Source organism: Myxocyprinus asiaticus, chromosome 15 (genome assembly GCF_019703515.2).
Source record: "Myxocyprinus asiaticus isolate MX2 ecotype Aquarium Trade chromosome 15, UBuf_Myxa_2, whole genome shotgun sequence".
Classification (NCBI taxonomy): domain Eukaryota; kingdom Metazoa; phylum Chordata; class Actinopteri; order Cypriniformes; family Catostomidae; genus Myxocyprinus; species Myxocyprinus asiaticus.
Window position 1 is genome coordinate 35,594,332 of NC_059358.1, and position 24,907 is coordinate 35,619,238.

General features: G+C 38.3%; 2 protein-coding genes across 7 annotated transcripts in view; one reads left to right on the forward strand and one right to left on the reverse strand.

Annotated features, from left to right (window-relative positions):
• LOC127452718 (C-C chemokine receptor type 4-like) overlaps positions 1-24,907 on the forward strand; it is a 218,248-nt gene that overhangs the window by 70,516 nt on the left and 122,825 nt on the right. The window lies entirely within an intron of this gene.
• Positions 1-24,907, reverse strand: part of LOC127452713 (triple functional domain protein-like) — a 226,143-nt gene that overhangs the window by 31,748 nt on the left and 169,488 nt on the right. For all 6 annotated transcript variants that reach the window (XM_051718338.1, XM_051718337.1, XM_051718336.1 and 3 more), the window contains 12 exons: positions 23,580-23,695; positions 23,015-23,081; positions 21,317-21,426; positions 21,098-21,167; positions 18,878-18,967; positions 18,294-18,386; positions 16,839-16,950; positions 16,358-16,548; positions 16,112-16,213; positions 13,622-13,761; positions 12,852-12,951; positions 8,709-8,952 (listed from right to left, as the gene is read on the reverse strand). In XM_051718338.1, coding sequence (XP_051574298.1) covers positions 8,709-8,952; positions 12,852-12,951; positions 13,622-13,761; positions 16,112-16,213; positions 16,358-16,548; positions 16,839-16,950; positions 18,294-18,386; positions 18,878-18,967; positions 21,098-21,167; positions 21,317-21,426; positions 23,015-23,081; positions 23,580-23,695 — 1,435 coding nt within the window. The remainder of the gene's footprint in view (positions 1-8,708; positions 8,953-12,851; positions 12,952-13,621; positions 13,762-16,111; positions 16,214-16,357; positions 16,549-16,838; positions 16,951-18,293; positions 18,387-18,877; positions 18,968-21,097; positions 21,168-21,316; positions 21,427-23,014; positions 23,082-23,579; positions 23,696-24,907) is intronic.

Genomic DNA, 24,907 nt, shown 5'->3' on the forward strand with positions numbered 1-24,907 from the left:
CTGAACAAAAGTTAGGTAAAAAAAATGCAATGGTATGTTATAAAGTAGTTGTTCAATATTCTTTGGTTGAACGTTTTAGGAATTAATTTGATTAGACACTATTTTGATAATACAAATTTAATTAAACTTTAAAACATTAAATTCTAAAAGCATAAAATTAAATGGAAAACACAGGATTTAGGAAAAAATAAAACCGATTTCAGTAGGGACCTACGTAAAAAACACTTAGTAATGCATACTTTTGTAATGCATTTGTTATAATTTGTCATTTACATTGAAATGTAACGCTTTAAATAGGCTAAAGGAGCGTGTTTAATGGCACATTACCGCGTTAGCATATTTTTGTACTGTACATTACACTTTTCTTAACCAGGAAGGGGCGTGACATCACAGTGTGCAGGCATGGCAGAAGGATGCTGTCACATTCTTTGAATCTCTAACTTCAAGGTCTCAGAGGTAATATTACAAAGAGGTTTGCTTGACACCTTACGAGCAGTTCTGATTTATGACAGAAATGTTTATGTTCAAATAAGCTTCAAAATCTGGTCTGTTTCTCAAAAAGCCTCTTAGTTTTGAATGAACAATGGTAAAACCCATTTACAAACATAGTTTTCATATTATTTTGTTAGATGTGTGTGGCAAACTTTACTGTATGGCAGACAGTGCCCTTGCATGTAAACAGCAACAAAACATCTCAGTCAATCAGGCTGTGAACAAAAGTCTAATATACTGTAAACATCATCAATAATGTATTCTATTGACTTTGGCCTTGTAAATATAAAAAGCAGGCTGCCATAGACTCCTTTTAAAAGTATGGCAGTCCAACCCTTAGATAAAAATCAGCATTGTGTAAAAAATTAACTGCAGTGAGCATGAGGTTTTATAGACATCCATTAAACTAATAGACCTCAATACCAAACATCTACAAAATTCTGGAACAGGACGAACAGAGAATAATTGTTTTAGCTATTTTTTTGACCAGGAAGTCATTAATATATATAAGATTGTGCGTGTCACCAGTCAACTACAGAAATAGTGGAATGATTCATTATGCTGTTATGCTAAATATTAGCACTCTTGAAGCACTGCTTGTCTAATCAGGACAAATAACTAACTGTTGCATTATAATATAATAATTTTTCTCATAAATGCTGTATAATATAGATCACTGACCAATAATTCATCAGAATACCATCGGAATCCTATTTAAATTTGACTCTTTATGCAGTTTCTGTATAAATCCCAAAAAAGCATCTAATATGACCGATAAAATAAAACTTTAGATATTATTTAAATGCATATCAACATACATTGTGTTCTTTTCTAAACTTTCTCAAAACCTTCTAGCTAAGTTCAAACCAAATTTATTTAAACCACTTCAATAAACCTTTAATAAACCAGAATGTATGACTGTATTCACGATACTGATGGATGATACTGCATTCAGTCCTGACAGTGTTTTTGTCCAGTATAAATTACATACCTAAATCCAGCAGCCAATACTTGCAGTTCTCTGAGCGTCCTGAAGCCGAACCCATGTGACAGAATGGACTGACTGACAAAAATTGTTATATTCCATGTGCAATGTCAAAAAGCGATCTGAACGGGATATGCAAACTTAAACTACTCCTCTAGACTGAATGGATTTTACCACATAATGCTAAGAAGAGAGTGATGGACAATGAAAGAGAGAGAGGGAGAGAGAAGGAGGGAGGGGGCGGAAAAAAAAAGAGCAAGGTTTGGTGTTCCATGCACAGCTGTGAGTGAGTAATGCTCAGAATGAGAGAGAGAGAAAGAGAGAGAGAGAGAGAGAGGGAGGGAGGAAGAGAAGGCCGGATGAGAAGATTCAAAGAGGAGGAATTAGAGCCAGCAGAGGTGTAATCTACAACCTCCATGCTGAATATGAAAGATGGCATTCTAGAAGAGCCAGACCATCTCAACTTATTCAGAGTGTCTTCTAATTGGGTAAATCTCATAAAAAAACATTTCAGGTCAAATTTAACCCCAAAAATCATTAGAAAAAAATTATGAAGAAATCATATTTTGTTTAAATAATAAAAAGAAAAAAGATAAAAAGAAAAAAGAAAAGAAACTTATTTTTCTATAAAACTTCTATATCATCTAAACAAACCTCTGCCTCTCACAGAGCCTGCACTGGGGCGAGTGGCCACAAAGATCTCCCTGTTAAAGTGTGTTTGGTTGCTTCACAGTTGCTGGGCTGTGGCCAGTCAGACTGCTTCCTTTGCCTATATACACACATAAGAGTGTGTGTTACTCTTACAAATAGACCGGTAATTGCTCATGCCAGGACTAATCAACATTCTGCCTTAGTCTCACATTGAAAAGCTGGATTTTTCAGCTCCTATGAATACATTGCAACACACCAGCAGCCTTACAAATATACCTAGAACATTCCAGCTAACACATTATGCTGGTCAGCAATTTGAAGAGGTTTGAACACACTGATCATCGTGAGTTATGACGGTTCCTATTTCACATTCTATAAATACTGATGGTCCTTGCTGAAAGAGAACCAGCTGTTTGACATTTCCCATGACCTTTGCCAAAGAAAAGGTGCTTTCTTCTTTTAATAATGTCATAAAACTTCAATGACACAGTTTGGTCATAGTGTGCAGACAAGTTTAATAACTTCAGACTTCATTAATAAGATATTAATTGTTACAAGTTTAAGATATGACATTGAATGTTGGCTTTTCATAAAAGCAAACAGGCACAGAAGTGACGGATGGACGGACGGATGGACAGACATATCAAAACCTGGTCACACAGAATCACATTTCCTGGTGAAATTAACACTAGATGCTACAATAATGACTTGTATTCACTTTCACACAAATCATGAATAATATATAATATATATAATATCAGTTCATAAACACTTACTTTTTGCCCTGTTTCTCACAGAATGCTATCTTATGACATCTAAACCATTTTACATAAGACCATTTCAAGAATGTAAATAAAAACCAAAGGAATTAGAATGGTCCAAACGTATTTCCGTAACCTTTCAACAAAGTCTCTTTTTCATGGTAAGTCAGTCCACTCGGCGGCCGTCTTTGGAACGCTCTTGGGCAGTTTGGGCAGCTATTTTTCTATGTAATCAAGCATCATGAAAGTGCAGCTCCTATCTACTTGAATGGGGAAAGACTGAAATCTCCAAAATGGTTGGTCAAGATTATGCTACAAGAAGATATTTCAAATAAGCAGTAAAATCTGACAACACTGTGCGGCGGGGTGAGCAAGAGACTGACACAGTGGGCGTGGTGTCTGGCCTCGGAGAGGCATTTATTGAAAATGTCCAAAACAAAGTGGAATCTGGGGCCTTCGTGAGGAAAAGGCTATGTGAAGGAAGAGTATTGAAGATAGGGGAAGGTCCAGGTAATAGTGGGTGGGGTCCCGGCGGCCGCGACATGCTCCCCTCCTTGGTCTGAGGCGCATGGGGTGGCAGCTTCACTCGAGCGGCCTGGCTTCCCTGGGCCTCGGCACTTGAGGGGAATAGTGGCCTGTTATCCTGGCCCGACGGCCGTGATGAGTGCTCCAATCCCCGGCGTTGCATCTAACTCATGCCGGGGTTCCAGCCTGAGGATCGGGCGACACATCTAACTTGCACCGGACCCTCCCCGCTTCGTTCCTGGACCTGCAAAGACGCCAGCAGGTAGAGACCAGTCGCGCTCTGTGTTTAAAGGTAGCGGTAATGAGGCTCTTCATTGGTTCAGGTGAGCCCCATCATGCGCCACCAAACGGGGAAAAGTCACAGTGGACGACGATGATCCACAGGAGGGGCTTGTCATTCCGTCACAACTGGTATAAAACTCTGCGTCTTTAACTCAGATTACGCTAAAAAACGCAATTTTACCATCTTGTTTAGCTATTGCGCATGCTCATTCTCGAGTTGATTGACAGCCGATTTCTGTATCTAAAAGGTGAAAGGCTATTTTACCTGTGAGGCAGAACTTCCTTTCTACATCCGTTGACCACTGGCTGCCGTTGGGCATTCCAATTTCTCCCATTCATTTTAATAGAAGTGGCCCATCTCTGCTAAATAGTCTCTGTTTTGACAAGCAGGAAATGTACATGGAACAATGACGTCGCTTGATGTCACCAACGAACAGTCCTTGAAACGGTCTATAGCACATGATTTGTACGGTGATACATTTTAACATTTGCATACATAACTATCTTCATTTAGAAGCTTGTTTGAGTGCGATCAAATTGTGCGGTAGCTCAACTACCTTTCTTAAAAAACCAAGAGCTAAAAATTATTTCTAAGTAAGTTTCAGGAACTCCCTAAAATTCACCAAACTGTACACCACACCCTGCACCGACTAATTATCTGCTCTTAGATGCTGCCCAGTCATCCTTATGTGGGTGACCTTAAAAATCTTTGCCTGGTGACCCTCTTAGTTTCACCACATGCTCTCTTTCTCTCTTTCTTTGTAATAATTTCTTTGTCACAACACATGGCCTATTCAGATGTATTAACAGAACTGACTAACTGTGGTGGATTCCATGTTACACATCTCTGATCATGAACTGAAGAACTATACACACTCTTACAGGATTTCAAGATACACTCTACAACTCCAGCTGTAATAAATCATAAACTCCTGCAGACAATAACACTTCATAGTCCTAGGATGAAGTTTGTTCAAAACATGACCTTAAAGACAACATGAAATCAAATTTGACCACATTTACTCTCTTAATAAACATCCCTGGTCTTTTTGTGCAGAATTCATCATTTTTCATTATTCTAAAGATGTGTTATAACATTCCCACCTCTGAATCAAATGTTCTGCTTCCAAAACCAAAGTTATGATGGTGAGGAAAATAATATAAACCAATAATATAATAGCTAATAATCCACAGTTCATACAAATCCCTACAGATCAAACTCAAGTTCCACATAATTTCTTGCTGAACATTCTGTTGACTTGAAATTATGTCACATTGTGGATGTTAAATGTGTTAGCCATTGTGATAGCCATTACATGTTGGCTTTTAATTGAGTAAAATGAAGAGGCATGCCATTGCATAGCAATGATATAGATGTATCATTGCTTACAAAACCCGATTTGAAGTGAATGAGACGACATTCGGCAGTTGCTGTAGGAAATCGAAATCTAACGATGGACCCTTTTCACACTTGCAGGTTTTGATAAGCTGACTGTCCTCAATTGATTGAGTAAACCAGTTCCCTCAGTTAATTTAACTTGTCTAATTAAGTTAACTTGGTGTTCACATAGAATGAACTTAACTATTTCCTGTAAGTTATTGTAACTACTTGCAAGTATACTTAACTCAGATTCACTATTTAAATGTTGTTGTTATAATGGACTCATATTTGGATCATACAATAATACATCTTAAATAATGAAGATTATAACTGATTCTAGGTCAAGCATTAAATAAATATAATTCTCCACTGAAATACATATAAACATGTACTTCAGTTGCACATGCACAAGGAGAACTGAGATAGTTTTACAGGGTCCAACTTGACCAAAGGGGGCACAGATCACTGTAATGGTGACACAGTAACAACAACATTAGAGTTTATGTAAACGATTGCAGGGTGAACTTCGATAGTGTTGAATAGGAGTGAATTTGAGACAACGGGAAATATAATTTTTGTATACTCATTTGCTAAAATATAAAAAGAAAAAGTCACTATTACATTTCCACAACTTTCCAAAATCAAGAAAAAAAAATAAATAAATAGAGCAGTGGATTATGACCGTCAGAAGAGAGAAGATGGCAAATTTACTGTTACTCTTTCTGCAGCTGTATTAGAAACATCACCGTATCATCACGGTGGTAACTTGTTTCCACAAGATTCGAGGGTAATATAATACAAATTATAATGTTATAATATAAACTAAATAATTAAAAAATTGCAAATATAAAAAAAGTTTGCTAGATTTACGCTGCTAAATAAGGTGGAAACACGTCATCACAGTTTGTGAAAAGGGTCCATTAGTCCGCATGGATACGGTCTAGAAGGGAAATCCCCTGCAGCCTGGCAACCCTGCTCATCACCTGACACAGCCCATCGCCATGGTTACCACATGCTCACTGCACTTCAACCCTAATAAGAATGAGTAAAGCTGAATGGCAATTAAAATTGTATTCGGGTGCAGGGTCAAGAGGAGACGCTCACAAGCCTTTAAGCTGCTTTGATCTATTTCCCCTGGAGGAAAAATAGTTCAGCATAATCTTATCTGATTTTACTATGATTAAGCACAGCTAGAAAACCGTAGCCATAACAAATGAAAATATAGCTTGGTATCACGTTTACTTAATGTTTTAGTAAAAATATGTAACAATAAATATGGCTGTTTATAACTATGTAATACTAACATTACTATTGTTTTATTAGTGCACATAGATTAAAATGACTAAAGGAATTTTATGGGTTCAAGTTAAGCTCAATCAACAGCATTTGTAGCATTATACTGATTACCACAAATAATACTTTTTCCCCTTCTTTAAAAAAGCAAAAATCTGTGTTTCAGTGAGGCACTTACAATAGAAGTGAATGGGGACAATCTGTAAACATTAAAATACTCACTGTTTCATAAGTACTGTATAGCCACAAGACGTAAACAATATGTGTAAACATGATTTCAGCGTGATAAAATCGCTTACTAACCATTTCCGTGTAAAGTTATATCCAATTTTACAACTTCATTGCCATGACAAACTGTAAAAAGGATGATTTAAACAACGTTACAGCTAAACTATTACACAAGTTTTAACAGAAGAATAATGTAAATGATTCACATTTCTGCCTTTAAACCCTCCAAAAATTGGCCACATTTACTGTACTTCCATTGTAAGTGCTTCACTGTAACCTTGATTTTTGCATTTTTTAAAGAAAAGGAGAGACGAGTCTGAATTAATATTTGTGGTAATCAACATTATGCCACAAATGCTGTAGATTGAGATTAACTTGCACAGAATCCAGAATTTTCCAGAAAATAGCATTTTTCTTTGTGTTAATTTTTCATCGTTTTTATGTGGAAAACATTTTCGAAGTACATTTTATTTCCTGCATTAAACATCTTGGATCAACTTGGCTATAATGGCTGTTTGGTTAAAATGACCCTTTCTTAGATTGGAGAACAATTCAGGGTTATATGCCATTTCAGAGAAAATACATACATACTGACATACATACATATTTTAAAGAGCCGTTCCTACGAGGCTACGAAAAACTGGAGATTCCCAGACAAGATAAAAAGCCCAAATTCCTACTGAGTCAAAAGAGGTTACTTAAAAACTCTTCCACAAAGGAACTGCTGGAAACCCCACACACGTGTTTACATGTCTTTGAGTAATCCCTCAAGCATGTACATGGAGGTCCTTCCCATGAATGGACGGGAACATAAAAACACTATTCCAGAGTCATCTAAGGACCGCACAAGCTCAAAACACTGTCCAGCCTCTGTGAAATGTACTAAAGGAATGTCATTCTAAACCCTGACCCCATACAATTATCCTACATTCCTTTCATATTAGAAGCAGGAATTTCCAGCAGGAACATCCAAAAACAGGTAGAAACATCTTAAGAGATAGCAAACCCAAACTCTGACTCAGCTTAAAGGGATAGTTTACCCAAAAATGAAATTTTGTCATCATTAACTCACCCTCAGGTTGTTCTGAACCCATACAACGTACTTTTTTCTGTGAATCTCCAAGTTGTTCTTTTCCCTACAATGGAAGTGACTACGTTTACATGGACGCCAGAAAGCTTTTATTAGATAAAACAGCGTTCCCGTTTACATGCACTGTTTCAGCGGCGTACTCTTTACTCCCATATACATGTTGCTCTGTCAGTAAGAAACTTTCTCCACAGCAACGTAATTTTTTCCACGATACCTGTGTTAATCTGCTTTATTTCCAGATATTCCAGAGTAGTTGATGTGTTTGTTTCCTTCACGTACTATCACGACCTGCAGCTGAATTGCGACGCAGTAGTGGGGTTTCCCTCTTACATAAAACTCCAGGATTTCCCCAATGTACGAGAGCATATACATGAACGTGAGGGACAGTCGATATTTTACATTCGTGTGTATAAATGGGTATTGTTTATAGTGTATGTGATTTTCCCACTGTTCTCCCAGAAATGTTGAATTCTTTCCACTGTGTTGGCATGTTGTTGGGCTCCATCCTATGACATTTACATACTTCAAACACCCTATGCATTTACATGACCACATTAAGCCACGTTCTCAGAGAGAAACCTACGTGTGTTAAACCGCTTTCTCTTAATCCCTTAAAAGGAAATCAGCGTTCTTGTTTACACAATGATTCAGAACGCCACTTTCTGCAGAAACCCTGGAATAAACCGTTTTCTTATGTGCATGTAAACGTGGTCAGTACATAGTGACCATGGCCGCCAAGCAAGCTTTTCAGACTGTTCCTCTCACAAATATGTCTTAAGTAGAATTGGCATACAGAGTGACTAATTTAATGGTGATTGTTTGTCTTTTTTGGGAGTTTGACAGCCCCTGGTCAACACACACTTTCATCATATGGAAGAAAGCAGCTTGGAAATTCTACAAAACTTCTTTGATTTTCCTTGCAGAAGCAAAGTTGTATAGGTTTGGACATGACCTAGTCCAATCAAACTCAACCCAGAACCCATTTCAAACTGAAGGAAATAGGAAAGCTCTCCATCTTACCTTTATGGTTGAAAATGCCCTCCATCTCCATACTGCTGCGGGAATGGGCGATGCAAAGCATGGAACTGGGCACCAGGCCCTCCTGGGCAGGGGAGCGGTCGGTGGTTCGGACCAGGCACCAGTCAGGCTTGTCCTGGGGCCTTTCTACTAGCTCCACTGTCTGACCTCTACGTACCGTCAACTCTGAACCATTACTGGCCATGAAGTCATGGATGACCACCGTCAACTCTGAGCCACTGGACAACTGCGGAGAGAGAAGTTAACGTCAAATTCAAAATGTAAAATATTTCTGCGATAAAAACAGCAAAAGTGAGCAAACTAAAAAATTTTGAAGGGACAGTTCACCCAAAAATGAAAAATCTGTCTTCATTTGATCAGCCTCAGTCACCATTCACTTTCATTGCATCTGTTTTCCATACAATGAGGCTGTCAGTCCCGAACGTTCTGGTGAAGATCTCTTTTCAGATTTGAAACAACATGATGGTGAGAAAATAATGACAGAATTTTCATTTCCAGGTAAACTATCCCTTTAAGTTCAGAATGAACATACCCACTGGAAATGTGGCATCGCCAATGAGCTCAGTAGGTGAGCCACTGACCCTGAACCCTTACACGCCATGTTTCAACCAAAGCAAAACCTCTTAGTACATCCTAACACAGAAAATCACGTAAACTGACGATCTTTGTCAAAAATCCTCATCTCCAACATTTTCAATCTGAAGATGAACGTTGAATAACCGTCTTTTCAGAGTAAATCACATCTGCAGTTCATGCTGAAGCATTCAAGACTCCAGTAAGGTAAAGTGGCAGGCTGTTGAAGGCTGCTGACACATCCTCACATTGCCACGGCGATGGAATCAGTCTGAAGGAGTGACGGCTGGCAGGAGGAAGGGAGAGGAGGCAGAGACGGACACAATGTGCCAAGATTTAAAGGAGCCGGAGGCAAATTATTGCTCATTAGAAGTGACGTGCAGGGACTCATCTGCTTCTCTGAGCCTCACCTTTTCACCTCACCATCAACTGAGAGGGCTCTGTGTATGTTTAGATGCTTGAAACAGTGAGCCATTGTGAGAGGGGCCATCAGGGTACATGAATTAATTTAGAGATACTCTTTACGTGTTTTTGTCTGTCAGCGTATTAGGTCTGGGCGATGTATTGCATATTCCTGATATATTATTTAAGGTTTTGCTGGCGATATATTGTGAACATCATTGATTTTTATTTGTCCATTAACAAACAGTTATTAGACTAGTTTCACAATTTTTCAATGTCTCATAACTGCAAGTATGAGAGCGTTAAGACGGAAATGTTTTAATAGCGTATTTGGATTATACTTAGTAGCCAAGGCAGCAGAGTTGTTAAATTTGATGCACTTCTGCTAATCAGTTTTTCTTTTTTTCTTTTTTAAGTCTCTGGGTGTTATTTTTCTCTTGTTTTAACTAAAATATTAATTCATATTATGTAATTATAATAATTAAAGATTTAATTTAATAACATTTTAATAGGCATTATTAAATATTTTAGTAATTAAATGTTAAAATTTAAATATAAAAATATATTTAAATATTTTCTTAAAAAAATATTTAGGTACTGTAAATATTGCTGTTTATATATGTACTGTTACACAGGAGCATATGAATGGAAATTATTAAATATAATTCATCATAGTGTAAATTTAGTGAAAACAGTATGGAAAACATGCCTTATTTATTTCTAATTCAATTTGTACTGTCTTTTACTTCTTGAATGAAACATGATGAATATGTTTGCTAAGGAAGGTTGTTTGGTAAAAATATATATATCTATAGTATTTATACCTATAGTCTTATATATATATATATATATATATATATATATATATATATATATATACACACACTTATACTGTATATACACACACACATTCACTGTATACTGTATATATACACATATATATCATGTGTATATATATATATGCTATTCTGAGATGCAGGCTGGTGCTGTTTTGGCGGCACGAGGGGAACAATAACAATATTAGGCAGGTGGTTTTAATGTTGTGGCTGATCGGTATATATACTATATATATCAGCCATACTCTGTGTGTGTATGAGACACAGAAAATGAGACAGGGAAGAGAGTGACAGAAAAACAGAGACAGAAAAACAGAGACAGAAAAACAGAGGAAAAAACGGTGTTTCCAAGTGTGTTTAAATCTGTGAATATCAGCAAGTAGCGTGTTGTTGTAGGAGGCTCGCAATACATATCGGTGACAAAAACAGGCACATGTGTGAGGGCGTGTGAGAGAAGAGGTCTGACTGTGAGTGGGAGATCGAGCGTCTGTGCTGCTAAACCCAAAGCAACGCACACAACTTTCCCCAGTGAGGAACCCTCATGACGTCTGTCACTAATCAGGTTACAGGAATATTAAGACAACTGGACGCCACTTGGTCAACACTGTACATGTAGCCCATTTCTTACAGAGAACTAAATTCTCATTCTGTAATAAACTGTACTTGCAGTGAATCCTTATTAAACAATGTTTTATTGTAGGCAGGTTCCAAAATTAACACTCGCCAAGCGCTAAATACTATTAAAAATCGGCTTTGGCATGTAAAAAAAAAAAAAAAACTGGCCAGTGACTGGTACTTTATTAGGAGCTGTTTAAAGGTGTACTTAGTAATCTTTTATGCGGGTCCTCTTGGACATACACTGACACCTAGTGGTGTGGATGCAGCATCATTCAAAATCAATAGTTTTCAGTTACCGATGACATTGTAGAAATTCACTGTTCACAGGCAGCCATGATTAATTTAATAAAAATGTCCAATAACAGGGTGGAAACTGAGATTAAGTGAGTAGTATTCTGCTGGTCATTCGATCTCAACATGGCAGCCCCCATGAGGGGACCCTCTACATGTAGAATAAAACAGCTTTTTACTGATATGACTGGAGTCTTCATTTAATGTGAGTGCTCATGATTTTATACATACATTTTAAAATTACAATTCATTTCTTAAGTACAACTTTTTTAAAGAGAGAAAATTACAGAGTGCACCTTTAAAGTCGATTGCAAGAATGTTAGTCTGATCTTCGCTGAGATAAGTGATGTGCCTGATTCACATCACAGACGTACAAACATTTGTATTGACTATCAACCTTCAATGAGAAGTTTATCAAGGAAGCCATTTTTTTTTCTCTTGAACTCCATGTGGCGACATATTGTATGTGTAATATTCCTCACATTAAGCCACCAAAATGAAAATACGAGGAACAAAGTCACTGTGTCCTGATGTATTTGTGACAACTCAAAAACAACAACTATTTTACAACTCGAGTGGTACAGTCACCTTAACTCTTTGTCACAAATATGACATTTAGGAGCTAAAAAAGCTAAACAATTAGGTTGTCATACAAAACAAAAATAATTTATATGAAAATAATAATAATATTAATAATAATAATAATATGGTACAGTTTCATGGCTGGTAAGAAATGTTTATGGCAGGTACATTTTCTTGATTCACCCACCATTGGAAAGTGGCTTAAAAAGTTAATTTTGGACAGAAAGGTGCTGTTTTCTTCCTCTGAGATAGTCTTGACAGAGATGAATGAAGCAAATGTTGTTTGAAGGTAATACTAGTGCATTTTTAAGAAGGCACGTTTAATAGAAATTCTCCAGCAGCTCAATGATATCTCTGAGGAAGACCATGAATCAGAGCGCTGAATCAAGCTCAGCGCTTGACAAAATAATGTAGCTTTTACAGTGACAAGCTACTTTTTCAATCTTGTCGTAGCGAAGCTTGTCAAAATACTACATCACTGTTTAGCTGTGTAGCTTACTACTGAATCAAAAGAGTAGACTGACTGTAGTTTAACTATTTTAAAAGAGTATGTAGCTTGTAAAGCTTTAGTTTAAATAGTAGCTTTCCCAAATCCCAACACTGCCTAAAAGAATGTTGAAGTAGGTGTAACTCATCAAGTCTTTCACTTGTAGGGTGAGGTTTTAGTGTTCAATGCAGACATAAAATAATGTTCCCTGTCTGAAATTGCTGCATGTCTAAACATGTTACCACAACAGCAGAGGTTTGAGCTCTGCTGAATGCTTCAGGAGCTGTAACTGTACATGACACTTTCAGATGAAGGTCGACAGATGTTCACACTCACCTTGTCACTGTCCAGTGTGTTCTGTGAGGTGCGGGAGGCGATGGAGATAGTGTCAGGCTGACTGCTTGCGTCACCCTGGCTGTCTAGATCCTCTCCATCCCTGTGATTTGATATGTATCGGTCAAAAGAGCAAGAACCAGCTAGACATTACATGAGTTCAGGTGAGACCATGTAACAATTACAGTGAGGTCCTAAAGTCAGAAACCACATTGAAAATCTTGGATTCAAAATCTAATTCAAACCTGGAAATAAAAAGAAAGTTTTAGTACTTTGAATAATGCAAAACTAAGAACAGCTATGAAATAAGAAGATTCTGCACTTCTTGGCCGATAATAAAATACTGTAAGAACATCTGTGACATCGATCATGTTAACTTCTTTGTACAAAAGACTTCAGACTTCCTTGCTTCCACTGAAGCACACAAGATGTTCAGCTCGAGTGCATTCTGTAATTAAAGCAAAAAGCGACATACCAAATACTAAGAAATTCTAAAATTCATGATAATGTTTCAACATTAAACTTTTTACTGAAATTGTTATGCTGAAAAAAGAGCTTGTAAAAGTTTTCTCAAAATTTAGGACCCCACTGTATGTCAAAACAGTTGCCAACTTGAACTAAAATGGGAAGGACAGTCCTGGGGTAACTTTTCCTGGTTTGACAGTCATCAAGACCTGGTGAAAAGTTGCTTCTTTTGTATCACTGCTGTAATTTAGAGCCCTAGAACCGTTTCAGTTTATCAGATTTTGGACTGATATGATTGGTTAACATACCGTTTGCCCTTGTGCTTTGATGCAGTCGCTTTGGGGATGTGGATTGGCTCTTTAAGTGCCCCCCTTAAATGGATGGTACGCTCCTGGATAACTTCACGAACATGTTTGATCCAGTCCTGTTTGTTTTCAATACAGGAAGCCTTGGGGTGCATGAAACACACACACAAACACACAAGTGATTCATTAACCTCTGTTTACATACAACAAACAAAAATAAATAAATAAATAAATACATAAATAAACATGGAATTGTCAAAGTAAGCCTACAGCTCTGTTGTAAAAATAACTAAGAATTCAAATCTCAAAATGTAAACTATTGGGTGCATGAGGTCAAAAATGCATTTGATGCCTTTAAAGGAATAGTTCACCCAAAAATGAAGATTCTCTCAGAATTTACTCACACTCATGCCATCCCATATATGTATGACTTTTGTCTTCTGCAGAACACAAATTAAGATTTTTTGAAGAATATCTCAGCTCTGTTGGTCCTCACAATGCAAGTGAATGGTGGCCAGAAATCTGAAGGTCCAAATATCACATAAAGGCATGACAAAAGTTATCCAAACGACTCCAGTGGTTTAATCAATGTCTTCTGAAGCGATCCAGTTGGTGTTGGTTGAGAACAGACCAATTATATAACTCCTTTTTCACTGTACATCTTGCCATTGCAGTCTCTAAGCACCATCTTGATTTCAAGCTCACTTACACTTCCTAGCGCTAGACGGCACTATAGGGAGCAATCAAGCTTGAAATGACGATCACCAAGGAGACTGGTGTCAAGATTTATAGTGAAAAAGGAATAACGTTTTGGTCTGTTCTTACCCAAAACCAATTGGATCATTTCAGAAGTAATTGATTAAACCACTGGAGTCGTATGTATTACTTTTATGCTGCCTTTATGTGATATTTGGACCTTCAGAGTTCTGGCCACCATTCACTTGCATAGTATGGACCTACAGAGCTGAGATATTCTTCTGAAAATCTTCAATTGTGTTCTGCAGAAGAAAGAAAGTCAGACACATCTGGGATGCCAAGAGGGTGAGTAAATGATGAGAAAATTTTTCTTTTTGGGTGAACTATCCCTTTAACGTGAATTCAAAATGTAGCCCATTTAATTTCTTAATAAATGTTCATGGTCTTATTATGAACAAGTAATTGGTGCATGTTATTTTGTATAATTTTTAAAATTTTATCCCCTTTCTCCCCAATTTGGAATGCCCAATTCCCACTACTTAGTAGGTCCTCGTGGTGGCACGGTTACTCACCTCAATCCGGTTGGCGGAGGACAAGTCTCAGTTGCCTCTGCTTCTGAGACCGTCAATCCGCACATCTTATCACTTGGCTCATTGTGCATGACACCGCGGAGACTCCACCACATGCGGAGGCTCATGCTACTCTCCGCGATCCACGCACAACTTACCACGCGCCCCATTGAGAGCTAGAACCACTAATCGCGACCATGAGGAGATTACCCTATGTGACTCTACCCTCCCTAGTAACCAGGCCATTTTGGTTGCTTAGGAAACCTGGCTGGAGTCACTCAGCACACCCTGGATTCGAACTCGTGACTCCAGGGGTGGTAGTCAGCGTCAATACTCGCTGAGCTACCCAGGCCCCTTGGTGCATTTTATTTAAAATAAAGAAAATGTTGTCTACATAATCTTTGATCAAAATCCAATTAAGCTTCTCTGAAATGTCTTGAATTTCTCTTACTTTTCATCCCTAAATCTAAGGGATAAAAATGTTGCTCTGCCAAAATAAAAACAATTATTGTTGAATATCCTGTTTCACTCAGATTATTGTAAACATTAAATAAAATTGGTGGCAAACAGCATTTCATGATGACTTTAAACTGTAACCCAGCCTAGAAATATTACATGTGAACATGTAAGCATACATTTTGAATTCCTTTTGTGTGTGAATACATGTGAAACACATGGAAAGACATATGACTCATTACATGATTCATTATTTTCAGAGATAAAGGGCAACCATTCAGACACAAGTTACATAAGTGCTCATTTAAAATGCTTAAAAGTCTTATAAAATGCATTGATTTTATACAATAGCGTGACTCAAAGCCAGAACTTCTTGAAAATACATCCACTCATCTTATCTATTTCAAGGACTCCTCTTTATCACAAAGATCGATGGGAAAGTCAGGTTTGATTGGAGGACATTAGCAAACCAAAAAGTAACATACATGGATGCAGAGCCATTCTACCATGTTAACTTAAAAATAAATTTTATAATGCTGCTTAAACCAGCCTAAGGTGGCTAGCTGGTCTTCCAGTCTGGCCAAGCTGGCAAGGCTGGTCTGTTCTGATGCTTTTTTGAGGGGCTTTGGGCACTTATTTGCTGGTAAAGTAGGGCGACCAGCTGATCGACCACCTAAACCAGCTAAACACCAGCTTGATCAGGCAGGAAAACCAGAAAGATTAGCTGAACTCCAGCTTGGCGAGACAAGGAAGAAAATCTCTTGGAACGTACCTTTAGAACGATTTTACTATCTGAGGTAGGTGTCCTTCCAACCCAGAGAGCAAATTTGCAGGGATCTCCTTCCACATGTTCTGTAACTCCCAGTTCTGAGGTCTGGACAGAATAATCAGAGATCAAACATTGTAAAAGTCTACTGTGAAGCATCACTACCATAAATAACTAGTTAGATATGCAAATATTTCTTTTTTAAAATAAGTAATATAAAAATGAAAAGCCAAACATTATTTCTTCCATTACCATGAGTTTGCTCTTGTAGAGGTACTTGCTCCTGCCATTGGAGTCTTTGACATCCTTGCTGAAGATGAGGGACATCTCAAAGAGGAAGAGATGCCGCTCACGGCCCTTACGGATGAGAGTCTTTGGATCCCAAACCTGGAATGACTCTTGCAGAATCAGCTCACCCTGAGACTCAATGTTCTCGTCAAAACCTGAGAGCGAATGTAGCAAAGAGTGAAAGAATAGACAGACTGAACATCAAAACATGGTTTAAAACAAAGTTTTGGCATAGATTTAAAAGCTGTGTGTAAACTTCCCATAAAGAATAAGGTAACATGCGTTTTGTTCTCTCTTTTCTCTACCTTTTCATAGGCAGTGTGACACTGCAGATAATGTTGGCTCTTGTATGACAAATTGCTTGTGATGTTCCTCATTTGTAAGTCACTTTAGATAAAAGCATCTGCAAAATAATAAAATGTAAATGTGTGTGCTTGTGACTCACCCTCCAGCATGCTGAGGTGCATGGCATCGTTGGCTCTCTTGGGCACGCTAAGCATTACCTCCAGACCATCTTTAATCTCACCTTTGCCCTCCTCACAACACGTCAACAGTTCCTACAAATATAACAATTACACTTATACATTTAATAATAATAATGAAATGCATTGAAACTTTTTGTGTAGGTCTGGGCTTGGTCATGGGTCTGTGCTCAGTAAGTGTCTGGCCTGTGCTAGATTTGTGTAAGGTCTGTGTTGGGTCTGTGATGGGTCTGTGATGTATAAGTGCTCAGTTTATGACTTGTCTGTGCTGGGTTTGGATCTGGTATGTGTTTAGTCTGAGATGGGGTATGTTTTGTCTGTATTGTTTCTGTTCTTGGTTTGTATTTGGTCTGTGCCAGGTTTGTGAGGGGTCTGTGTTCAGTTTTTGTCTTGTCTTGCTGTGACTGGGTAAGGTCCGTGTTTTGTCTGTAATCGGCTTGTGATAGGTCTGTGCTCAGTTTGTGTCTGGTCTTGTGGATCCCGTTTGGGCACACTCTGTATTTAGTCTGTGCCTGTATTTGTGTCTGGTCATTGTTGATTTGTGTTAGATATGTGCTTAGTCTGTGCTGTGTTTGTGTTGGGCCTGTGCTGGGTTTGAGTTTAGTCTGTTATGGGTTTGTGTTAGGTCTGTGATGGGTTTGCGATGGGTCTGTGCTGGGTTTGTGTTGGGTCAGTGTTGTTTCTGTTTGAATTCGGTCTGTGCCAAGTTTGTGATTTTTTTTTTTTTCAGTCTGTGTCTCGCCTTTGCTGGGATTGGGTAAATTCTGAGCTGTGTTTGTGGTTAGTCTGTGCTAGGTTTGCATTTAGTCTGAACTAGGTGTGTGTTGAGTCTGTGCTGGGCTTGTGTTGGGTAAGTGCTGGGCTTGTTTTGGGTCTGTGCTGGGTTTGTGGTGGGCTTGTGTTGGGTTTGTGTTGGGTTTGTTTTAGGTCTGTTCTGGGGGTGTGTTGGGTCTTTGCTGAGCTTGTTTTGGGTATGTGCTGGGCCTGTGTTGGGTCTATGCCAGGCTTGTGTTGGATCTGTGCTAGGTTTGGGTATGTGCTGGGTGTACGCTGGGTCTGGATGGGCTTGTGTTGGGTCTGTGCTGGGCTTGTGTTGGGTCTGTACTGGGTTTGTGTTAGGTCTGTGCTGGGCTTGATTTGAGTATGTGCTGGGTTTGTGTTAGGTATGTGCTTGGCCTTTGTTGGGTCTGTGCTAGGCTTGTGTTGGATCTGCTCTGGGTCAAGGTATGTGCTGGGTGTATTTTGGGTCTGTGCTGGGTTTGTGTTGGATCTGTGCTGGGTTTGTGTTTGGTCTGTGCCAGGTTTGAGTTTAGTCTGTGCCAGGTTTGTCTTTAGTCTGTGCTGGGTTTGAGTTTAGTCTGTGCTGGGTTTGTGTTGTGTCTGTAATGAGTTTGTTTGATGTCTGGCAGAACACAGACCTTCAGCAAAAGTTGGTACTTGGTGATCCTCTGAACTGGTTTAATAAGGTATGAAGAGATGGAGTTGGCCAGCCTGTGCCTCTGTTGAATTTCCTGTACATGTACAAACACACAATTCCTCTAAAATAAACAACAATCATCTTCCACACAACAGTTTTGATAAAGCAGAGGGCAAGGCTATAGTCGCTCATCAGAGCCCAGGCCTGAAGAAGAACCCATCTGCTCTGATCGCCTGGCAATAGTTTAATACAGTTAACAGCAACAGTATCACTGGTAACCTACCCACTCCCATACACAGGAAGTGCCCTCTTTCTTATCCCTCCACCTACCAGCTGTAGAAAAGCACCTGATCAGTAGACCACAACACACCCACAAATTCGACCACATATACAATGTCACATAAATATTCATACACACACCCACATTCCTTCTAAAATACACACAAAAGGGTTACATAATCACTGTCTATATAAATCACTGAACTTCCTTGATTCAAGAGTACAAGAGGGGTGCTTAAACAGAATCTTGTCTTTGTGAACTTGTTGAATGTGATGAATCTCATAATTAGTTTGCTTAATACTCACATCAAAATAGGTCCCTGCGTGTTCCACAATTAGCTGAGTGGAGTCAGGCTTGTTCTTACAGTAATTCACATACATCTGAAACTTATCTGCCTGAAAAAACAACAACATTTCAAATAATTTAAACATAAAAAACTAAAAACATTTTTTAAACATTGTAAACATCAAAATGTTCTATTTTCACTTCTGAAATTCGGTGCAGATAGACTCATTTAGCTGTTGAGAAACTATCAGCCCAAATCAAAACACTGTTTTAAAAGTTACTTCATGTTTATTGAGAGGTTTGTGTACCAAGAGATTTGTATGAGGCATTCTGATGTAATTTTCCTGATCATGTGATAGACTATTAACCTCAATAGAAAAAAATCTTGTTATTTCACTTGTTAAGTCATGGTAAATACGGTGCTATCGTAAAGTGATTGTATCAGTTAGAAATGCCATGGTACTTTAATATGCTGTATACAATGGTACTAAATTATTACCACAGTCATGTACCATGATATTTAAATGGTACTCCAAGTTACTTAAAATAATACCATGGTACTATTTGGTAGTTGTGATATGCACTGATGAGCCAAAACATTATGACCAATCACAGGTGAAGTGAATAACGTTGATCATCTCCTAACAAGGCCACATGTCAAGGTCTGGGTAGATTAGATGGTAAGCAAACAATCAGTTCTCATAGTCAATATGTTGAATGCAGGAGAAATGGGCAGGAGTGAAGACCTGAGTGACAAGGGCCAAATTGTTATTGCGAGACAATTGGGTCAGAACATCTGTGAAACAACTAGGCTTATGGTGTGCTCCCGGTCAGCAGTGGTGAGTACCTACTTACAGTGGTCCGAATGGACATACCACAAACCGGCAAGAGGGTGTTGGGTGTCCAAGGCTCATCGATGCGCGAGGGCAACGAAGGCTATCCCGTCTGGTCCGAACTGACAGAAGGTCTACTATTGCACAAGTCACAGAAAATGTTAGTTATGTTTACAGGAGGAATGTGTCAACACACAGTGCATCGCACCCTGCTGCGTATGGAGCTACTTAGCCGCAGACTGGTCAGAGTGCCCTGATGACACCTGTATATCATCAAAAGCGCCTACAATGGGCACAGGAGTGTCGGAACTGGACCGATGAGTCACATTTTCTTTTAAATCACGTGGACGGCCTTGTACGTGTGCACCATTTACCTGGAGGGAGTGTGATGGTCTGGGCAATGTTCTGCTGGGAAACCCTGGCCCAGCCATTCATGTGGACATCGATTTGACACGTGCCACCCACCTAAACGTTGTTGCAGACCAGGTACACCCCTTCATGGCAATGGTATTCCCTAATGGCAGTGGCCTCTTTCAGCAGGATAATGCCCTCTGCCACACTGGCCACATTGTTCGGGAATGGTTTGAGGAACATGATGAAGAGTTCAAGGTGTTGCCCTGGCCTCCAAATTTCCCAGATCTCAGTCCGATTGAGCATCTGTGGGATGTGCTGGACCAACAAATCCGATCTACGGTGGCTCCACCTCGCAACCTACAAGACTTGATTGGATCTGCTGCTAATGTCTTGGTGACAGATACCACAGGACACCTCTAGGGTCTTGTGGAGTCCATGCATCGGCGAGTCGACGCTGTTTTGGCGGCATGTGGAGGACCAACAGCATATTAGGCAGGTGGTCATAATGTTTTGGCTTATCAGTATACTGTACAATACTAAGGGACTCTAGAAATCTCTTTAATTTTACTTGATCCACCATAAATTGCACAAACAAACAAACTTGTGTGAGCAGATAACAACATGTAGTCTTGATAAGTTTATCCAGTACACTGAAACACTATGTCATATTCCCACCTGGTCTGCCCTCTGTTTGTCTGTTTAGGTTAGGTATGTGTTTGTGTCAGCCATGTGCTCCTCTGACTCTGCCCCCTTGCCACGCCTCCTCATCTAGTCTTTGTTGTGTTAATTGTCACCTGTTCTTCATGTGTTTCCCTCTGTATATATGGTGCCTTTTTCCCTTAGTCCTTGACAGATTGTTTTGTGAGTTACTTGAATTCTGTCAGCACCAGTCTAGTCTCAGTCAGTTTTGTGTTTTATGCTTGTTATCCATTTTGATTGTTCTTTTTTCTGTTGTTTTTCTTCATCGAGAGAGTTTTTGTTTGTATTTTGTAATTTTAAATAAAAGACCATTGATCACATTCCTGCGATTGTTCCACTTCGTGACACACTCACCCATGTGACGAAACAATGACCCACATCTTCTGGAAGCTGCTCATATTTCTCCAACTCTTTGAGGAAAATGCTGAAAGAAAAAGGTAAGAGAGAAAAGGACAGAGATAAGGAAATGGGTATAAGTAAATGTAAAGAAAGAAATGGGGGTTAGAACTGAATTCTTTTGAATAATTCATAATCTCAGCTCAGGGGTACAGTCCATAGTCGGGGATCACTGACTTGTGATGGAACTCATATAGATCTTGCATGTTGCCGAAGATTATGTGCTCTTTGTTGACGATCCCTGGGGGAATCTCTTCCACGCCACTGATCATCTCCCATAGGTACGTCTGAAACACACACACACACCGACAACAATCTTTAGTAGGCAGTCGATCAGAATGACCCTTACTGTCACGGGGATTAACACGACAGTAAAAACACACAATCCACATCTGACACTCACTACAAGGAGGTGCAAAGGGACACTTTTTACATCATAGTTCAGTGTTAAGAAAGTGAGTCATTATGATTAGCTTTGTTAATATTATTATATGCATTGCTTTTTTACATTTTGATGTGTAGAAGATCTAACAATGCAAAATTAATGGCAGCATTCAAGTTGAAGCTTAGTTAGCTCATGAATTTACTATTTGCATATACAAAAAAATGCCATAATGTCAGCCTTTTTCAATAAATGCAAACCGTTCCTTCATCAATATTGGTTATTTAATCATCTTCCTAAAAATCAAAACAAAAACCATTGTGAACATTATTTTATTTGTTAGACCTACTGAAAAAAACAAACAATGCCTTTAATTAACGGCATTAGCCCATGTTACAATTGACCCGCCTATTCGTAGTGGTAAACTAACATAGAGTGGTTCAACTAAATCCCCGATCATAAGCGTACTGAAATGTAAATGTGTTTATTTTGTTATTATTATATGTGAAATGTTATTAAATGGTTATAGCGCCCTTAGTGGTTTAAATCCGCTAATGATTAATCCACGCAGTGGCTGCGGTTATACTAGGTAGATTCTGGTTGGCTACCATCTGTAACAACAGACTAGTGATAAACTATTAAAGACAACATGTAATAGCATTCAATATTTGGGTAAGGGTGCGATATGTCAAGGATATTATTAGTGCATTATTCTATTATTGGTTAATATAATTTTCCATGTCTGTGCAGCCCTGGTTACATTATTTCAGATAGATTTTATTTTCCCCCTATAATGTGCACAATAAGACCAGAGAAATTTATTAGGAAAATAAATAGCCAATTTTGATAACATAATGAATGGTGAGAGTGAGCAATTACAGTATTTCCAGTAGGGCATTTATTGTATTTACAGTGAGACACTTACAAAGGAAGTGAATGGGGCCAATCCATAAATGTTAAAATATTCAGTTTCAAAAGTATAGCCAAAAGATGATTTTATGGGTGATAAAATCTCTAACTATCCTTTTCAATTTTACAACTTTATTGCCATGACTATGTAACGCAAACAAACCATAAAACAACTGTGAAAAATAACAATTTAAACAACTTTACAGCTCAAATAATACATGAGTTTAATAGAAGAATGAATGCAAGTGCTTTTATAAAATTACAAGCTTCACATTTCTGTCTTTAAATCCTCCAAAAATTGACAATCACAAATGCTGTCGATTGAGCTTAGTTTTTATTGAACATGGAATATTCCTTTTAATCAGACAATGATATGCATGTAAACGTGGTCAGTGTTTAACACATGTCTCACTTAAACTGCAGTTATTCCCAGGTAAACTGGATTGTTCTAGCGCAGTACTGCTGTGAACTCTTCATTAATAGCACAGGGCTTTTCCTGATCTGTCCAATTTGGACACTGGTGTACCACACCATCTCAATGTTCACTCAGTCCATACAGAGCAGACCTTGAAAACAACACTTACATCCATACACTCCCGCAGGTCTCTCACATATGCCTTCTCAGTCTGAATTAGCTCTGCCATAATAAACCTGAAAGAGAGAGAGAACAGGGGAATACACCAGACACCTTTTGTCAACATTTGCTTGAAAGCAATCTTTCACACAAAGACTTTGGGAGTGGTTTGTGCAATAAAACCCCTTAAAATGAAAAACACTGAGTTATCTTAATATGCACACTACAAAAACCTAAACATCATTTGTCATGAATTAAGTTATTTTTCCTACCCAATGACAAACAGTTTCTCTCTTGTTTTAGCATTAACCTCACTAAGATGAGCCTCACAAAAGAAAAATAAACTTAATTGAACTTATTATCTTACACAATTATGACTTTGAAGAAAAAAATACAAAATACAAAAATAATGATTTGATGAATTTTTTTTTGTTGTTTTTTTTTGCAGAGCATATTAAGGGGTGTTTCCTTACAACTGAAAACAACTAAAAAAGGATTTTCTTCAAATCTAGTGTCAACACTTCCTCTTCAGCACTGCTTGATGTTTGTATGTGATCATATAATGAAGGACATACTCTTTTCTGCGGGCTGATCTGCGCTTCTCCTCATTGAGCTCATGGTTGACATCTCTCAGTTTGACCTCTGCACCAGGAGCACTGGCTGGAATGATGTCCAACTGCAGACCTTTACTCTGAAACCACAGAGAAACATTTCAATCACACTAAACAGCTCTTTTTTTCATTAGTTTATTGTTAAGCCCCACCCCCTTTCTACAACATGCTCACTATGAATGGTACTGTGAACTCTTAGATTAATATCAACAATACAAAGACCTAAATATGTTAAATAGTTGATGTGAAAGCTGCACTACGGACGATTTTTTTGGTTGAAAATTAACAAAGAGTAATTTTATTGAGTACAAAAACAGTGTTCAAAACAATGCCCTTTCCTTACTCCTATTCTAATTTGTATTTTGAGCTGTTGGGTCGGATTTGGTGCAAAATCACAGGCTTATTTCGTTCATCCTTACGTCATTACATCATACCCGTAAACGCAGAAAAGTAGAACCGGTTGTCACGTGTTCCTGCTGGGGAAACTACGCTTTTCACTTCAGTTCAGTCAGTCACTGTCACACAGTTCACGACAGCATCACTGCAGTCTGGATGGATGTTTATCTGTTAATTGTTTGGCGAAGTTCTTTACTTGCTATAATGCTTGGATATGTATTTTGGTAGGGTTGTTGAAGCTTATATTGGTTGTCATGCTTCTATGAATCGAACATTGCTCATATGGTAACCGATCGCGATGTATCTACATAGTCCAGTAGAGTTCCTGAAACATGTTTTCTAATATTCATGAGTTCTGAGCATTTTATAACATTGCCGCTGTTTTCTCATTTCTTTTGCCCCAGTCGCAGAAATGCACAAGCTACTTTATCACTTATTGTCCTTTTAAAAGATTGTTTAAAAGCCACTATAGTTACAAGTTACTACAAGGGACTGTAGTTCCCCATGAAATGTGCAATCATCTCAAGTTGTTTAAAATGTACTGATTTCATTGCACAGTGTTGTACATATTCATTTGTTTAGTGTGTAACCATGTATCTATTATAGCTATACTGCTTAAGAAATGATTGATTAAACATATTATTGTAATTTTTATAGTGCATATTTAAGCATATTATTTTCATGTTTAATAAAGTATTTTTCATCCCCATCATTTTTGAATCCTCGTTTTATGTTTTTAGTTTACAGTGCTATTGTGTGCAGCGCACAGACGTACTATTGTAGTATTACGGTTTTACTTGCATTATCAACTGAAGCTGCACGATATAATATAAAAATAATAAAGTCTTCCATTGAACTCAAATGAGTTTCACCTCTTAAACTGATGGAGTGTAGTA